This window comes from Ambystoma mexicanum, chromosome 7q, assembly GCF_040938575.1.
Source record: "Ambystoma mexicanum isolate Mex_15411 chromosome 7q, UKY_AmexF1_1, whole genome shotgun sequence".
NCBI classification, from domain to species: Eukaryota; Metazoa; Chordata; class Amphibia; order Caudata; family Ambystomatidae; genus Ambystoma; species Ambystoma mexicanum.
Window position 1 is genome coordinate 880,799,008 of NC_090941.1, and position 16,112 is coordinate 880,815,119.

Genomic DNA, 16,112 nt, shown 5'->3' on the forward strand with positions numbered 1-16,112 from the left:
GGCGTAGGTCCCAGTGTTAGGGGTTGGGGAGCCAAAGTCAGCCATAGTCAAGAGGTGCGTTCTTAACAGGATCATCCTGTGGCTGTTTTTTTTTAGGTTGCCTCCAACGAGAGGAACCGATTTCATCTCATCGGGAATCCCCATAGCAAACAGGGCTATAGCCAACCAGGAGGGTTGGTTTTCACTCCAAGGGAAATACAGTGACATGTTGTGGAGAGTTTAAAGTACCCCATGTGCAATGCTCATTCCCGAGTGCCACCCCAAACATTTACGGGAGACTCACTTAAAAGGTTTGCATGACCACATTTTTTTAATAACTTTTGAAGATTTCAAAATCACATTTCAACTAAAAGCCCCTTTGTCTGCACAAGTCCAAATTTCAAGATCTCGTAGAAGGAGTATATAATTAACACTCCCTGGCTTTGACCATCAAGTTTTTTTATCCCAAGTTAAATGCATTTTCCATGCCTGCCTTCCTTTGCAATGGGTCCAACAGAGAGTTTTCAAACATGAAAAGTGGCAAAAACTGCACTCCAGCCATGCAACTTTTTTTTATAATTTGTGCCCTGATGTTTTTGGGTGCAACATGGCAAACCCTGGTTCTGGTGGACTGGTGGCATCCAAGGCAGCTACTTAGAATGTCTTACTGTAGGACCAACCCATCTTTTAATAGCTCATTCAGGACCTCATCTCCAAAACAATTGTTTCTGTTGCCCTCCACGCCTATTATCTAATGTACCAATCCATGTGACCTCTATACAGCAGATCTGTTCAAAATTCCTAGGTGAAAAAAAAACACAGACCTACTCACCCCATTTTTAGTGTATCGTGCTCTGCCTGCTGCAATTCCCAAACGCTGAAAATATGCTTCAAAGTCGCTTCCAGATCCCAGTTTGTTTATTCTGTATGTGGAATTAAAGATACCAGTAGAGTCACGTGTTATATTTAATGAACAAAAGCAAAATACACAACCCCACATACCGTAAACCATATGTACTCTTCATTAACGGAGAAAGAGGCTTCTTAAGGATGGATTTAGCCTGCACAAAGAATCCTCCACTTTATAATAGCTACCCTGCACACATCTAGCTTTGTAAACTATTCCTGCTACTAGGGTATGAACTGCAGCTCCACTCAGCATTGTTGGCACCTATAACTCCAGATCTTGTGGTACATAAAGAGCCGGGTGCAGACCATTACCTTAGTTCCTTTTTAGTTTGGACTATTAGGTGGCGCTTGCGCCACCTACAAACCTAAACTATTGCATTACAGTACAGATAGGGTGAAATGGCATATGGGGAAGGACATGCAGCTTGTAGGTGTTTGGTTATTTGTCCAACCATTGACTTCCCATGGCCATTCCCACCCAGTCCCTGCCCCTCGCACCCAAAACACCTCCTAATGGGAACTCTTTGAGCTTGCTTTAAACAAGCCTTACCATCACACCTTGCACCCAAAGTGCCTGCTAGAGTTTTTTTAAAAGCAGACTTCTGAGAGTTAATTACTTAATTGTAGCTGTAAACGCACTGCTGGTGAATAAAAATGTCTTAAGCAGGTCTGCCTTGAGTCACTTGATTTATAAGCACTATGCATGCCCTTCACTGGAGTTCTGTTAAAAACAAGCATTGGCAAAACTAACAGTTTTGACTTGTGTATAAGTATTCAGCATTTGCCTGGCACTGCTACTAGATGGCCAGGTACTCGCACCATTTTGCACCTGCTACCATCAATGGCCAGTTAATATCACTATGGTAGTTCCTAGCAAGTGCCTTTACCATGCCTACAAAACATCCCAAACTGTTGGCATTACCAAAGCACTGATTCTGGTGCACACCACTTCTACTTAGCAATTTCATCATAATCAAACACCTCAAGTTTCAAAACCTGCAAGGACTGCGGAAAGCCCCTGTTGGTGCCATGCCCCCATAAGCGTGTGTCTGGTGCTCGCGTCCCGATCATCAGAATGAGAACTGGGGCTCTTGTAAGTCATTGCAAACCTAGTGGTCTCCACAAGGGTGGGAAACAGACCACATATCCAGCACCATTAGAGGCCCCTGAGGAAAGATCTAGTGTGTCTGAGAAAGCCAAGCATGTGAAGGCACCCTATTTTCTAAGAGGAGGGAACGATCTAAGATAAGAAAAAGCAATGCATGGGGTCCATTTCACCTAGTGACTCCTCTTCCAAGCACCACACTTCACCTTCTTCCACAAAGTGACATCTCCACTCCGAGTGCAGTGGGAGGAATCGATCTTAAACAAGGTCCTGGTTCCAGCGGGTTTGGCCTCGACAATGGGAAAAGGGCCCACTGCAAACTTTCGAGCTGGTAGAGGCACCACTTCAGGCCACCAGCTGATGTTCTTGTGCTTAATCCAGGCATCAGGTATGGCCACTTCAGTTCAATGAGTCTCCGCATGGATGCAGAGCTTCAGCGCCAATAATCACAACTCTTTCTCAGGATGTCCAGGAGAGGCCACATTTTTCTCCTGTATCCAGGTCGGAGTATCTGTCTAAATGTGACCAGATCTTTGATGGTGGGTTAGCCTTGCCTGTTTTGGGCTTGGGACTCTTGGGAAGGGGGACCTTGAGTGTCTTCTGTTCATAGAATTATTATGGGAGCGGGATGTGGGCTTGGTCAGGTTTGGCCTCTGATCTTCGGGACCACAATGGCCTCAACACCACCCCTAAAATGAGGTTCATGCTGGCTGCTCCTGTATGTAGGTTAACTAGCAGGTGCCCATGCATCACAACGTAATTTCTACTTCAGTCCTAGTTTAAAGAACTAAACCAATACTTCTTTGTAGACAATAGTGCTAGTCTTTCCTGTAGCAGCTAGTGTGAACAAATTGGCTTTGTTTCCAACTCTGGAGCAACCCACATTAAGCGGACCATGAAAAAAGCATGAATCCCATAAATCGGTTCCAAGTACTTTGAGTTGAAGTGGTGAGATTGCGCAGCAACATTATTGGTGTCCGATCGACAGCCGAGGCAGCAGCGACCTCCACATAAGTGCTCTATTTGTAGGGCATGTAAGCATGAAGTGTCATGCCCATACATGTACGGCTGAAGCATGTACGCTTTGTACTGTTGAGATGGCATAAATTAATCAACTTCCATGGGAAATTAAGTTTCTGTAATTGTCATAAGAGATGTGCTACAATGTGACGGACAACGTCATTGTAGACACTATTGAAGAGATATGCACCATTTCTTGTTACCCGCATGTCTACAAAAGCACTGTATTGTTTAACCCGACTTCAAAGGTGAGTGCCGCTAATGTTAGCTAGAATGCTGATAGTGTGTAAAGTTTAGGAACAATGAAGCGCTGAAGTTTTCAAGTACTGCTGAACTTTAGGAACAATGAATGCAGAACTATGGCAGAACTACGGAACGACGAGCCATATGGCAGGGGTAAGTATTGCAGACCTCTTAAAAAATAAAATCCAAAAAAGGTATATTTTATACTTGTTACCTTGTCTAAACCATGGAACATACCCACATGCTAAATTTCTGGTTTGTATTATGTCGGGAAGATTTGCTGAACATTTCGAACAGACACGAACAGACACGAACACATATCCAGGCATTGCAGACAGCAGCCATTAGAAAAAAAATGTATTTTACACTTTTTACATTGTCCTCACCATGGAGCCTACCCACATGCTAAATTTCAGGTTTGTAGCATGTTGGCAAGTATGCTGAACATTTCGAAAAGACACACTGTTAAGAACTTTTACATTTTAGTGCTTAATTCCTCCAACCTTAGAGACCTCCAGCTCTTATGCTGGACTTAAGGACTTTTGAATTTTAACACTGGAGTGAGTGAGCCCTTTTACTCATGCTCTCATGTGTTTTGACCTAATTTGGATTATGCGTTTCCTCTGTTTTTGGAGTCTGACAAACTCCATAGGCACCTACTTTTTGTGCAGTGTCACAGAGAAATCCTTTAAATTTATCATAAGGTTTAAATACATTTTCTTGCATGAACTACTGTTCCCAAGAATAGGAAATTGATGTTTCTCTTTGTAGGTCCAGCACGCCCCATTTTATGTAGAGTCATGTAGAGTCATGTAGAGTCATGGCTGGTGGCAGTGGTTTAATTTTCCTACCATTGTGCTCATCTACCACAGGCTGAATCCTCAGCTGCAGTATAGCACCCATGAGTGACAATTTCGGCAAAATGGCCCCGGTCGTCTTTTTTCACCATTTTCTGTTTGCGAGTCCTTTATTGGGTTTTACTCTGCGTGCCAAACCAGGGTTGAGACCTTTGTTCTTTTTGTCTTTGGCAGGCTTCAGTACTGAAACCCACCTCTGGCTCCAGTGTGTCTGGAAGGGCAGGAAGTGAGGGATGTTTCTCTTTAGGAATGCCTCAATGCACCCAGTCCTGATTGGCTGGCTGGCTGTCCACCCTGTCTGAGTGGCAGCTAGGCTGTGCATGAATGGGAGATACCTGCTTAAAAGGTGAGAGTTTTGGGACTGAAGACAGTCGACCACTGGGAAGAACACCTGATGAAGAAACCGTGAAAGAAGCTTGCTGCATTCTGCTGGACCTTTGAATTGCTTAGTGAAGTCCTGCTGCTGTGCTGAAACACCTTTTTCTAATCAACAAGACAAGCTCCGGAAGGGACGACTTCTTCCTTTGGGTTAGCGGGACCAACTAACCCTGAGACAAACTCCACTGGACCACCTTCCCCAACTGGCTGTACTAATTTGCTGCTGCAGGAACTGAGTGCCAGGGGTCGAGAAATCCATAGTCAAGTGCGACGTCTGTAAACCCACCAGAAGCTCCGGGAGTCTCCTAAGGAACCCCCCAGAAGCAGGACGATCATAGCTCGAGTCCCCTCACCAGAGTGCAGGACTCAAGGAGTGAAGGAGGCCCAAACCGCAAAGTGTTGCTGATCTGAAAAGAGCCAATAGCTGCCACCGATCTCCAAATTGCTGCTGCCGATCTCCAAATTGCTGCCGCAGGAGTCCTCTAGACGTCCTCCCTCTTGTACCCACGACTGAGGCCCAGGAACCCAGGATCTGCATCACTGCAACCAGATAGAAGCCAGCTGGACCACTCTTCTTCTAACCAAAGGTACTGTTAGGACTTGGGGTACTTACCTCAGTGTCTTTAGCGTTGCTCTTCTCAGCTGAGACTTGCAGTAGCTACTTTTCTAGAGTTGATTTCAGCTCTACCCTTCACAAGTGTGACATCTAGTGACCTTACAGTTTGTTCAAGACTTGGCTATCTAAGAAGTGCCTCAGCTCCACAGACTCTGCTTCAATTGACTTTGGCTGTCCTGGCTCCCTGCAGACTCTTCTAGTCCACTTGACTTTGATATTAACTGTCCCTCATAGGTGATACATTGGTTTTAATCTATTTTTGCTGGGAATGTTTTTTATCTAGACTTCATTGGAAGATTTAAGTATCCTCACATGCTCTGAGAACCTGTTTAACCCTGTTCCTTCCCTGAACCTTTCCTTTCTACCAACCTCAGAATCTACAAAGGGACTCATCACGAGTTTGGCGGTAACCCTTAAATGCGGCGGTAATGCTATTACCGCTGCCTTTAAGGGTCTGCCAAATCACAGGCTTGGCGGTTTTTCCCCCAGCTCTGAGCTGGGGCAAATCCGCTGCAATGTTGCAGATTTTCGGTGGTAATATCGCTGAACATTCCCCATTGGGCCCAATGAGGAATGGGAAATTCCCGAATGGGCCCAATAGGGAATGGGGACTTACCATTCTGCCAAATCTGTGATCCGGTGCTAACAGCGCCAGGGGGTTTGGTGGTAGGGCTAATAGCCCCAGTGGTAATACCGCCGGTGTTAGTGCCCAACTCGTGATGAGGCCCCTTGTACTAGTGATATATAAATGCCATTACTGTCCTAGTTAGTGAAGTAGGAAGTGTGTAAACAGCATCTCTAAAAAGTATCTACTAGCTTTGTGTTGATTCTGGAATAGTATTTTTAAGTATATTTGATTGTTACATATATTGCCCTTTTCAAAGAACGCTTATTTAAAAACTACTGTTAAATAAAAAAAAAATATTTATAACTAAAACTTTGAGTTTAAGTGTTACTTGGCTACTTGTATTTGTGGATTTCATTGCTACAGCTCTACAGTTCACATTTATCCCCCTTGAGATAATTCTGGCTGCTCAGTCACACTACCAACTTGTGTCTATACAAAAGGTGGGTTACCTAATACCAAGAGGACAAGTGTTGTGTAGTCTCCCACAGGGTTACTACATCAACTCTTGCATAACACACATTTCCACACATTTCCCATGTATGTATGACCATGTAGTTCTGGTTAAGTTTCTAAACCTATAGGAAGAGCACTTTTTGGGCGGCTTATAACTTTGCTCCCCCTGGACGAATACTCACCAAACTTTGCAAAGAAAGTATATGGCCCGCTCTTTATTGGCAAGTTTGGTGAGGTTTTGTCAAGGGTGGGGGGCAAAGCTATAGGGGAGGGGTCCAAAAATTGTTTTTTTCCATAGACATAATTGAAAAAAACTTTGCTCACGCTTACAGGCCAAACCACTGGACGGGTTTTTTTCACCAAATTTGCACCAGGAGTGGCGACTTGGTCCACAAAGCATGCTTTTGCCAATTTGGTGTAATTCTGTCCAGTAGTTTCTTTTGAAACAACCAAAAAGTAGGTCCAAATAATTAGTTTGCTGACCCATTTCCCTGTTTGGACGGCGGACAGCATCTGGTTGGCCTAGAAGGTGACGTGATGTATGTGGACATCAGACGGGCCCCCTGATTGGACGTTTTAAAGCGTGAAGTGCGTCAGATTTTTGGAAATGCCTGACATGTTAGATTTGGACATTCCGACAGTGTCTGCGGACACCGTGGTAGAAAAATATAAAAAAAACAAAACATTTCACTTGTCAAACTTCTCCAACAATCTCTGGGGAGGTAAGGGTGATGATGATGGGCTGGGATATGGCCGTAAGAAGCCAAAAACGGGTGTTTTTCACCCCGAAAGTCTGCAAACACTCTTGATGTTCGGGGGCAGCCCTGTGATGTTTGCGAACACTGCAGATGTTCGGGGACATTTGTGCATATTTCTGCATTACTTGCATGTCTTATATCTTTGGCGCCACTCAATGAAACTGCATGCAATTTTTAAATGTTCTTCTAGACTTGATTCTGAATAGTTTTGGAAAGTGTGGAGCTGTTTTGTCAAGAGGGAACACATGTAGAGGGGGGTCCCAAAATATTGTACAGGCTTATAATTGTGGTGCTATGTGACAAATCTGCACAAAAGATTGATACAGTGAATAATATATCCCTTCTGAGGCTTGTGTAATCTGCTCAGATCACATGCTATGCATAGATTAGCGAGCAGTGTTTGGAGAAGGAGGTGGGTTGTGAGCAGGTACAATGGCAAATAGATGTTTTAACACCACCTGTCCCACCTGAGAATCTGCTTTAGAGGGAGAGTCAATACAGCAGTCCTGAGTAAAATTGTACATAGAGCTCCATGTAGCTGTTTTGCAAATTACATCCAAGGGGAAGTTTGCGATAAAAGCCAAGGTAGCTCCTGTTCCCTGGTGGAGTGAGTTCTTGTTGTGAAAGGCAGTGTTTTATTTGGTAGAGAGTAGCAAAGCTTTATGCATCCGACTATCCATCTGGAGATGGCGTCTTTGGACACACTGGGGGTCATTCTGAGTTTGGAGTCAGCCATGGTGCTATTAGCACCATGGCTGCCTCCAAACCCAGGTCCGGTGTTTCTGAATGGGGACTTACCGGGTCATTCCAACCTTGGAGGACCCGGTAAATCCCCATTCAGAAAACCATTCCCATTTGAGCCCCCATAGGGCTCAATAGGAATGGGGAAGGAGCCAATTGCAGGCCTGTTATTAGCTCCATGGTCCCTGAACGGGTCCTGCTAAGGACGGCTGGTCAGACCAGCTGTTCCTGGTGGGACCCGCTAAGGGACCTCGGAATGTGGCGGTAGGAGGTAAACGGCAGTGGCATCCTTACTGGTGCCTTTAACCCCCTACCGCCAGGGTCGGAATGACCCCCACTGTCTCCTTCCATGTGTGGAGCTATGGAGACAAACAGTTGGTCTGTTTTCCTTAGCGGTCTAGTTTTGTTTACATGTTAAATGACCAGAAAAGCGGTCCTTATATGGGAGGTGTTTAAGGCTGGACCTATGCATAGTCTCAAATGGGGGGGTCCTATGAGCTTTGTAAGTACTACACTTAAGCCCCACCCTGGTGGCGGGTTTGAAATAGGAGGGTGGAGTCATGTTACTCCTTCTATGAATGCTTTAATGACTGGGACTTTCCACCATGACACCTTACTTTGAGTAGTGGTCTACATGGATAGAGCCATTAGGTGAACGTTGATTGAATTAATACTAGGCCTGAGTCTAGTAAGGGAAGCATGTAATGAAGAATGTGTGATGAATACATTCTATTGGGTTTAATTATTTTGACTGGCACCAAATTACACATGTCTTGCACTTGTTAAAGTAACAGTGTCTTGTGTTTGGTTTACGTGCCTCTGAGGATTTCCATACACCTTTGAGGTAGATTTAATTGGCCAAACTCTAGGACTTCAGGAGCCAAGCTGCCAAGTTCATAGACTGAGGTTGAGGCCCTCCATTCTAACAGACACACACACATTTCCCATCTATATATATATTTTACACGGCCTGCGGTAGCGACCGTGTAGCTATGGTTAAGTTGCTCAACCCGTAGGAAGAGCACTTCTTGGGCGGCTAATAACTTCACCCCCCCTGTATGTATCTTCACTAAACTTTGCAAAAAAGTATGTGGACCCCTTGGAATGTTTTTGCAACATTCGGTAAGGTTTTGTCCAAGGGGGCAAAGGTAGAGAGGGGGTCCCAAAATGTGTGGTTTTCACCAAATTTGCAGCAGGTGTGGCGGCTTGATCTCAAAAGTATGCTTTTGTAAATTTGGTGTAAATCCGTCCAGTATTTATTTTTACAAATAGCCAAAAAAGCAGGTTAAAATATATGAGTGCCATCTGCGTTTGGTCCTCCCGATTCCGTCCGCGGACAGAGCCCTGATTGGTCGAGGGGCTTCACGAGGTCCGCAGACATCAGCTGATTGTATGGTGAAAAACGTCAGATATTTTGAACGGCCGCAATGTTGGATTCACGGACAGTCACCATATTCCAAGGATATTGCGGTAAAAACATAAACCACAATATTGCACTTGTCAAACTAATTACGCAAAATCTGGTGAGATGTGATGAGGATGGGATAGGATATGGCCATAAAAAGCCAAAAAACAGGTGGTTTTCCACCTACAAAGTCATTCAGGCATTCCTAGAGACAAAGGACAGGGAAGTTTCGTGACCCTCTCTCACATCCTGTCCTTCCAGAGACACTGGAGCCAAAAGCGGGCTTCAGGGCTGAATCCCGCCAAAGGCAAGACACAAAGGGCTCAAATCTGTCTCAACGCACAGAGTAAAACCAAAGAAAGACCTCACAAACAAAAAAAAGAAGACAGGGGTCATTTTGAGGATTCAGCCTGCGGTAGAAAAGCACAATGGTAGAAAAAAGTAAACCACTGCCAGCAGCCATTTAAAGTAGTGAGGGTAACAAAAATGTTGTACGAGAATGTAGGATAAGGGACTACTAGGTATCCCCCCATCACTCCACATAAAATGGTGTGCGCTACAAAGAGAAAAGGGAAGTAAAGTCAATTTCACTTTACTATTCTTGGGAACAGTAGTTCACACAAGAGCAGGTATTTGAACTGTATGAGAAGCATTTCTCTGTGATACTGCACTGAAGGTGCTGTGTGTGTCGCCATACAAAATGTAAATGCCTATAGAGTTTGTCAGACCCCAAAAATAAAGAAAAATACATATTCCAAATCAGATCAGAACACATGAGAGAGTAGGAAAAAGTGCTCACTTACTCCAGGGTTAAAATAAAAAGTCCTAAAGTCCAGCAAAAGAGCTGAGGGTCTCTAAGGTTGAAGGAAATTAGCACAGAAATGAGAATTTACCCTAACAAGGACCTAAAACGATGTTTTTTTAAATGTGTCCTGTGTTTTTCTTTTTTGAAAGTGTCCAACGCAAGTACAAAAAGTGGTGCTATAACTTTTCTGCTGTGGGCAGTGAGCTGGGCCCTCGGCAATGACAAAGGTCTACTCTAATTCGCCTATTGGGGTATACAGCATGGCCGAAGCTCATGCCCTATGGATTGTGGAGACTGGCCATGCAAGCTATTAGCACTGGTAATTGGTATTATGAGGGTATAGTGGACACTGAACTAGTATGCTGGGTAGACGCAGTGGATAATGGGGGTCGTTTGGTGGGGCTGGGGTCATGGTCGAGCTGGGGTCATGGTTGAGCCTTACGCCCAAGGCAATTGAATAATAACTTGCACCCCCATCATGCCCTATGGATTGTGGAGACTGGCCATGCAAGCTATTAGCACTGGTAATTGGTATTATGAGGGTATAGTGGACTCTGAACTAGTATGCTGGGTAGACGCAGTGGATAATGGGGGTGGTTTGGTGGGGCTGGGGTCATGGTCGAGCTGGGGTCATGGTTGAGTCTTATGCCCATGGCAATTGAATAATAACTTGCACCCCCAGCATGCGCTGCTGATAAAGATACACATAAGTATGCGATCATAAAATATGTTTGTAAAAGGAGGTTTATAGTTCTGTCATATATGTTAAAAGAGGAATTATTAATAACTTATGTTTAGTGATGTAACATTATGAAACATTTTCACTTATAAAAAACCTATTCAATTGACAGAAAAAACTATGTTGAAGGGACGTTACGGTTAAGTTATTCCCACCTTTGGGACACCTGTGCCCCAGCAGTTAGCTAGTGGCCTTCCATCTTGGCATCCCTTGGCACTTTCCTCTTGGACTTCCATGAGCACTTATCCCGCTGTACTGCCCCATTTATTTATGGAGTTCTCTTACTGCACAATGAATATGTGCATTTGTAGGAGCACTAAGTACGGAGAATGCAGATGCAAAGGATTTGTAGAACATTGTTGAGTGGCAGTTGGCGGGTGAACGTTTAATATGTTTATAGGCTATCTGTAGGGTTTGTTAAGTGATTGGTGGATATATGTGTGAATGGTTTAAAGCAGGCAATGAGGGAGTGTTACAAACATAACAGTAAAAAAGAGTAGAAGGGCTGTCTTGTGTGATGGTGTGCATCTGCAATGAAGGTTTTCTAATAAGGCATGGGTTAGATAGGGTTATGTGGAGACTGGATAGTCAAAGGGCAATGGATTATGGTGTTTACTGTATAATAGAAAGAAGAATTTCAGACAGAAAACTGTTTGTGCTTTTTTCTTTTTCTCTAGTATACAATTGTTCATTATTTCCATTAGCCTAGTAGACAATGCTAATGGGAATGTTGGAGAATTTGTATTGAATCTAAATACTTCACTGAAAAATGTAAAGTAGATGGAGTCTATAAGCTTAGTTTTTAGTTCTATTTTGTAACTGTGAAAGGTAGTTCATAAAGGAACGTTTTTTCAGGTTTCTTTTTCTTTTCCAGTAGAGGCCAGAAAGTCAGGTGGGGAGGAAAATGAGGGAAGGGGCACCAACCACAAATATGGAGGGGCAGGTGGTCATGTGACGATGTTGCACGTGTGTTACATATAAGGTAGTGGGTAGTGTTTCTCATGTTCCTTGATTACAGATTCAAAAGCACTTTGAAATTGCTGCCCCCTGCAGAGTGGCGTGTTGCAGTATATGCAGAGTACTGTTTTCTTTGAAAGATATGGATCAAAAGCCTCATTTATTGCTTGCAAGGTAGCTGGTGTGATTTTGTAGGCTGTGTGGTTAAAATATTGTTAGAGGGAGATGAGGTAGAGGACAACAATCCACTACTTCCTAAGAAAGGAACAGTTTTTCTGTGAGCATTGCGATGGGTGGATTTGGTATGGCAACGCATGGAGTTGGTGCCTTAGGTGTACTGCCCAGGTTGTCCGCAACCATGTACAATGTTGCACTTAGTGCATTTCACTTTGGTAGCTTTAGCCTTTGGTGCATTTCCAACAGTGGTAAAGAAATGACACACCCATGATTCTCTCTGGACGCTAGAGGTAGGCACTTACTCAACCTCATCTTCGTGGTCCGCTTCATTGTCTTTTGAAGTATTACGCATCTTTTGTTGTGTAGGTCCTCCAGCTGGTGGTGGTGGTGGCTCTTGGAGAGCAGCGATGTCAATAGCTGATGCCATTTATAAGATAAATAGCAGCTTTGCTAATATTCTTCCAACTATGTACTTGTAGGTGTTTGGTTATTTGTCCAACCATTGACTTCCCATGGCCATTCCCACCCAGTCCCTGCCCCTCGCACCCAAAACACCTCCTAATGGGAACTCTTTGAGCTTGCTTTAAACAAGCCTTACCATCACACCTTGCACCCAAAGTGCCTGCTAGAGTTTTTTTAAAAGCAGACTTCTGAGAGTTAATTACTTAATTGTAGCTGTAAACGCACTGCTGGTGAATAAAAATGTCTTAAGCAGGTCTGCCTTGAGTCACTTGATTTATAAGCACTATGCATGCCCTTCACTGGAGTTCTGTTAAAAACAAGCATTGGCAAAACTAACAGTTTTGACTTGTGTATAAGTATTCAGCATTTGCCTGGCACTGCTACTAGATGGCCAGGTACTCGCACCATTTTGCACCTGCTACCATCAATGGCCAGTTAATATCACTATGGTAGTTCCTAGCAAGTGCCTTTACCATGCCTACAAAAAATCCCAAACTGTTGGCATTACCAAAGCACTGATTCTGGAGCACACCACTTCTACTTAGCAATTTCATCATAATCAAACACCTCAAGTTTCAAAACCTGCAAGGACTGCGGAAAGCCCCTGTTGGTGCCATGCCCCCATAAGCGTGTGTCTGGTGCTCGCGTCCCGATCATCAGAATGAGAAGTGGGGCTCTTGTAAGTCATTGCAAACCTAGTGGTCTCCACAAGGGTGGGGAACAGACCACATATCCAGCACCATTAGAGGCCCCTGAGGAAAGATCTAGTGTGTCTGAGAAAGCCAAGCATGTGAAGGCACCCTATTTTCTAAGAGGAGGGAACGATCTAAGATAAGAAAAAGCAATGCATGGGGTCCATTTCACCTAGTGACTCCTCTTCCAAGCACCACACTTCACCTTCTTCCACAAAGTGACATCTCCACTCCGAGTGCAGTGGGAGGAATCGATCTTAAACAAGGTCCTGGTTCCAGCGGGTTTGGCCTCGACAATGGGAAAAGGGCCCACTGCAAACTTTCGAGCTGCACTTCAGGCCACCAGCTGATGTTCTTGTGCTTAATCCAGGCATCAGGTATGGCCACTTCAGTTCAATGAGTCTCCGCATGGATGCAGAGCTTCAGCGCCAATAATCACAACTCTTTCTCAGGATGTCCAGGAGAGCCCACATTTTTCTCCTGTATCCAGGTCGGAGTATCTGTCTAAATGTGACCAGATCTTTGATGGTGGGTTAGCCTTGCCTGTTTTGGGCTTGGGACTCTTGGGAAGGGGGGACCTTGAGTGTCTTCTGTTCATAGAATTATTATGGGAGCGGGATGTGGGCTTGGTCAGGTTTGGCCTCTGATCTTCGGGACCACAGTGGCCTCAACACCACCCCTAAAATGAGGTTCATGCTGGCTGCTCCTGTATGTAGGTTAACTAGCAGGTGCCCATGCATCACAACATAATTTCTACTTCAGTCCTAGTTTAAAGAACTAAACCAATACTTCTTTGTAGACAATAGTGCTAGTCTTTCCTGTAGCACCTAGTGTGAACAAATTGGCTTTGTTTCCAACTCTGGAGCAACCCACATTAAGCGGACCATGAAAAAAGCATGAATCCCATAAATCGGTTCCAAGTACTTTGAGTTGAAGTGGTGAGATTGCGCAGCAACATTATTGGTGTCCGATCGACAGCCGAGGCAGCAGCGACCTCCACATAAGTGCTGTATTTGTAGGGCATGTAAGCATGAAGTGTCATGCCCATACATGTACGGCTGAAGCATGTACGCTTTGTACTGTTGAGATGGCATAAATTAATCAACTTCCATGGGAAATTAAGTTTCTGTAATTGTCATAAGAGATGTGCTACAATGTGACAGACAGCGTCATTGTAGACACTATTGAAGAGATATGCACCATTTGTTACCCGCATGTCTACAAAAGCACTGTATTGTTTAACCCGACTTCAAAGGTGAGTGCCGCTAATGTCAGCTAGAATGCTGATAGTGTGTAAAGTTTAGGAACAATGAAGCGCTGAAGTTTTCAAGTACTGCTGAACTTTAGGAACAATGAATGCAGAACTATGGCAGAACTACGGAACGACGAGCCATATGGCAGGGGTAAGTATTGCAGACCTCTTAAAAAATAAAATCCAAAAAAGGTATATTTTATACTTGTTACCTTGTCTAAACCATGGAACATACCCACATGCTAAATTTCATGCTAAATTTCAGACAGCAGCCATTAGAAAAAAAATGTATTTTACACTTTTTACATTGTCCTCACCATGGAGCCTACCCACATGCTAAATTTCAGGTTTGTAGCATGTTGGCAAGTATGCTGAACATTTCGAAAAGACACACTGTTAAGAACTTTTACATTTTAGTGCTTAATTCCTCCAACCTTAGAGACCTCCAGCTCTTATGCTGGACTTAAGGACTTTTGAATTTTAACACTGGAGTGAGTGAGCCCTTTTACTCATGCTCTCATGTGTTTTGACCTAATTTGGATTATGCGTTTCCTCTGTTTTTGGAGTCTGACAAACTCCATAGGCACCTACTTTTCGTGCAGTGTCACAGAGAAATCCTTTAAATTTATCATAAGGTTTAAATACCTTTTCTTGCATGAACTACTGTTCCCAAGAATAGGAAATTGATGTTTCTCTTTGTAGGTCCAGCACGCCCCATTTTATGAAGAGTCATGTAGAGTCATGTAGAGTCATGGCTGGTGGCAGTGGTTTAATTTTCCTACCATTGTGCTCATCTACCACAGGCTGAATCCTCAGCTGCAGTATAGCACCCATGAGTGACAATTTCGGCAAAATGGCCCCGGTCGTCTTTTTTCACCATTTTCTGTTTGCGAGTCCTTTATTGGGTTTTACTCTGCGTGCCAAGCCAGGGTTGAGACCTTTGTTCTTTTTGTCTTTGGCAGGCTTCAGTACCGAAACCCACCTCTGGCTCCAGTGTGTCTGGAAGGGCAGGAAGTGAGGGATGTTTCTCTTTAGGAATGCCTCAATGCACCCAGTCCTGATTGGCTGGCTGGCTGTCCACCCTGTTTGAGTGGCAGCTAGGCTGTGCATGAATGGGAGATACCTGCTTAAAAGGTGAGAATTTTGGGACTGAAGACAGTCGACCACTGGGAAGAACACCTGATGAAGAAACCGTGAAAGAAGCTTGCTGCATTCTGCTGGACCTTTGAATTGCTTAGTGAAGTCCTGCTGCTGTGCTGAAACACCTTTTTCTAATCAACAAGACAAGCTCCGGAAGGGACGACTTCTTCCTTTGGGTTAGCGGGACCAACTAACCCTGAGACAAACTCCACTGGACCACCTTCCCCAACTGGCTGTACTAATTTGCTGCTGCAGGAACTGAGTGCCAGGGGTCGAGAAATCCATAGTCAAGTGCGACGTCTGTAAACCCACCAGAAGCTCCGGGAGTCTCCTAAGGAACCCCCCAGAAGCAGGACGATCATAGTTCGAGTCCCCTCACCAGAGTGCAGGACTCAAGGAGTGAAGGAGGCCCAAACCGCAAAGTGTTGCTGATCTGAAAAGAGCCAATAGCTGCCACCGATCTCCAAATTGCTGCTGCCGGAGTCCTCTAGACGTCCTCCCTCTTGTACCCACGACTGAGGGCCAGGAACCCAGGATCTGCATCACTGCAACCAGATAGAAGCCAGCTGGACAACTCTTCTTCTAACCAAAAGGTACTGTTAGGACTTGGGGTACTTACCTCAGTGTCTTTAGCGTTGCTCTTCTCAGCTGAGACTTGCAGTAGCTACTTTTCTAGAGTTGATTTCAGCTCTACCCTTCACAAGTGTGACATCTAGTGACCTTACAGTTTGGTCAAGACTTGGCTATCTAAGAAGTGCCTCAGCTCCACAGACTCTGCTTCAATTGACTTTGGCTG

General features: G+C 44.4%; 1 protein-coding gene across 1 annotated transcript in view; it reads right to left on the reverse strand.

Annotated features, from left to right (window-relative positions):
- NAALAD2 (N-acetylated alpha-linked acidic dipeptidase 2) overlaps positions 1-16,112 on the reverse strand; it is a 1,042,620-nt gene that overhangs the window by 131,725 nt on the left and 894,783 nt on the right. The window contains exon 16 of the mRNA XM_069639397.1: positions 812-902. Within this exon, the coding sequence (XP_069495498.1) occupies positions 812-902 (91 nt within the window). The remainder of the gene's footprint in view (positions 1-811; positions 903-16,112) is intronic.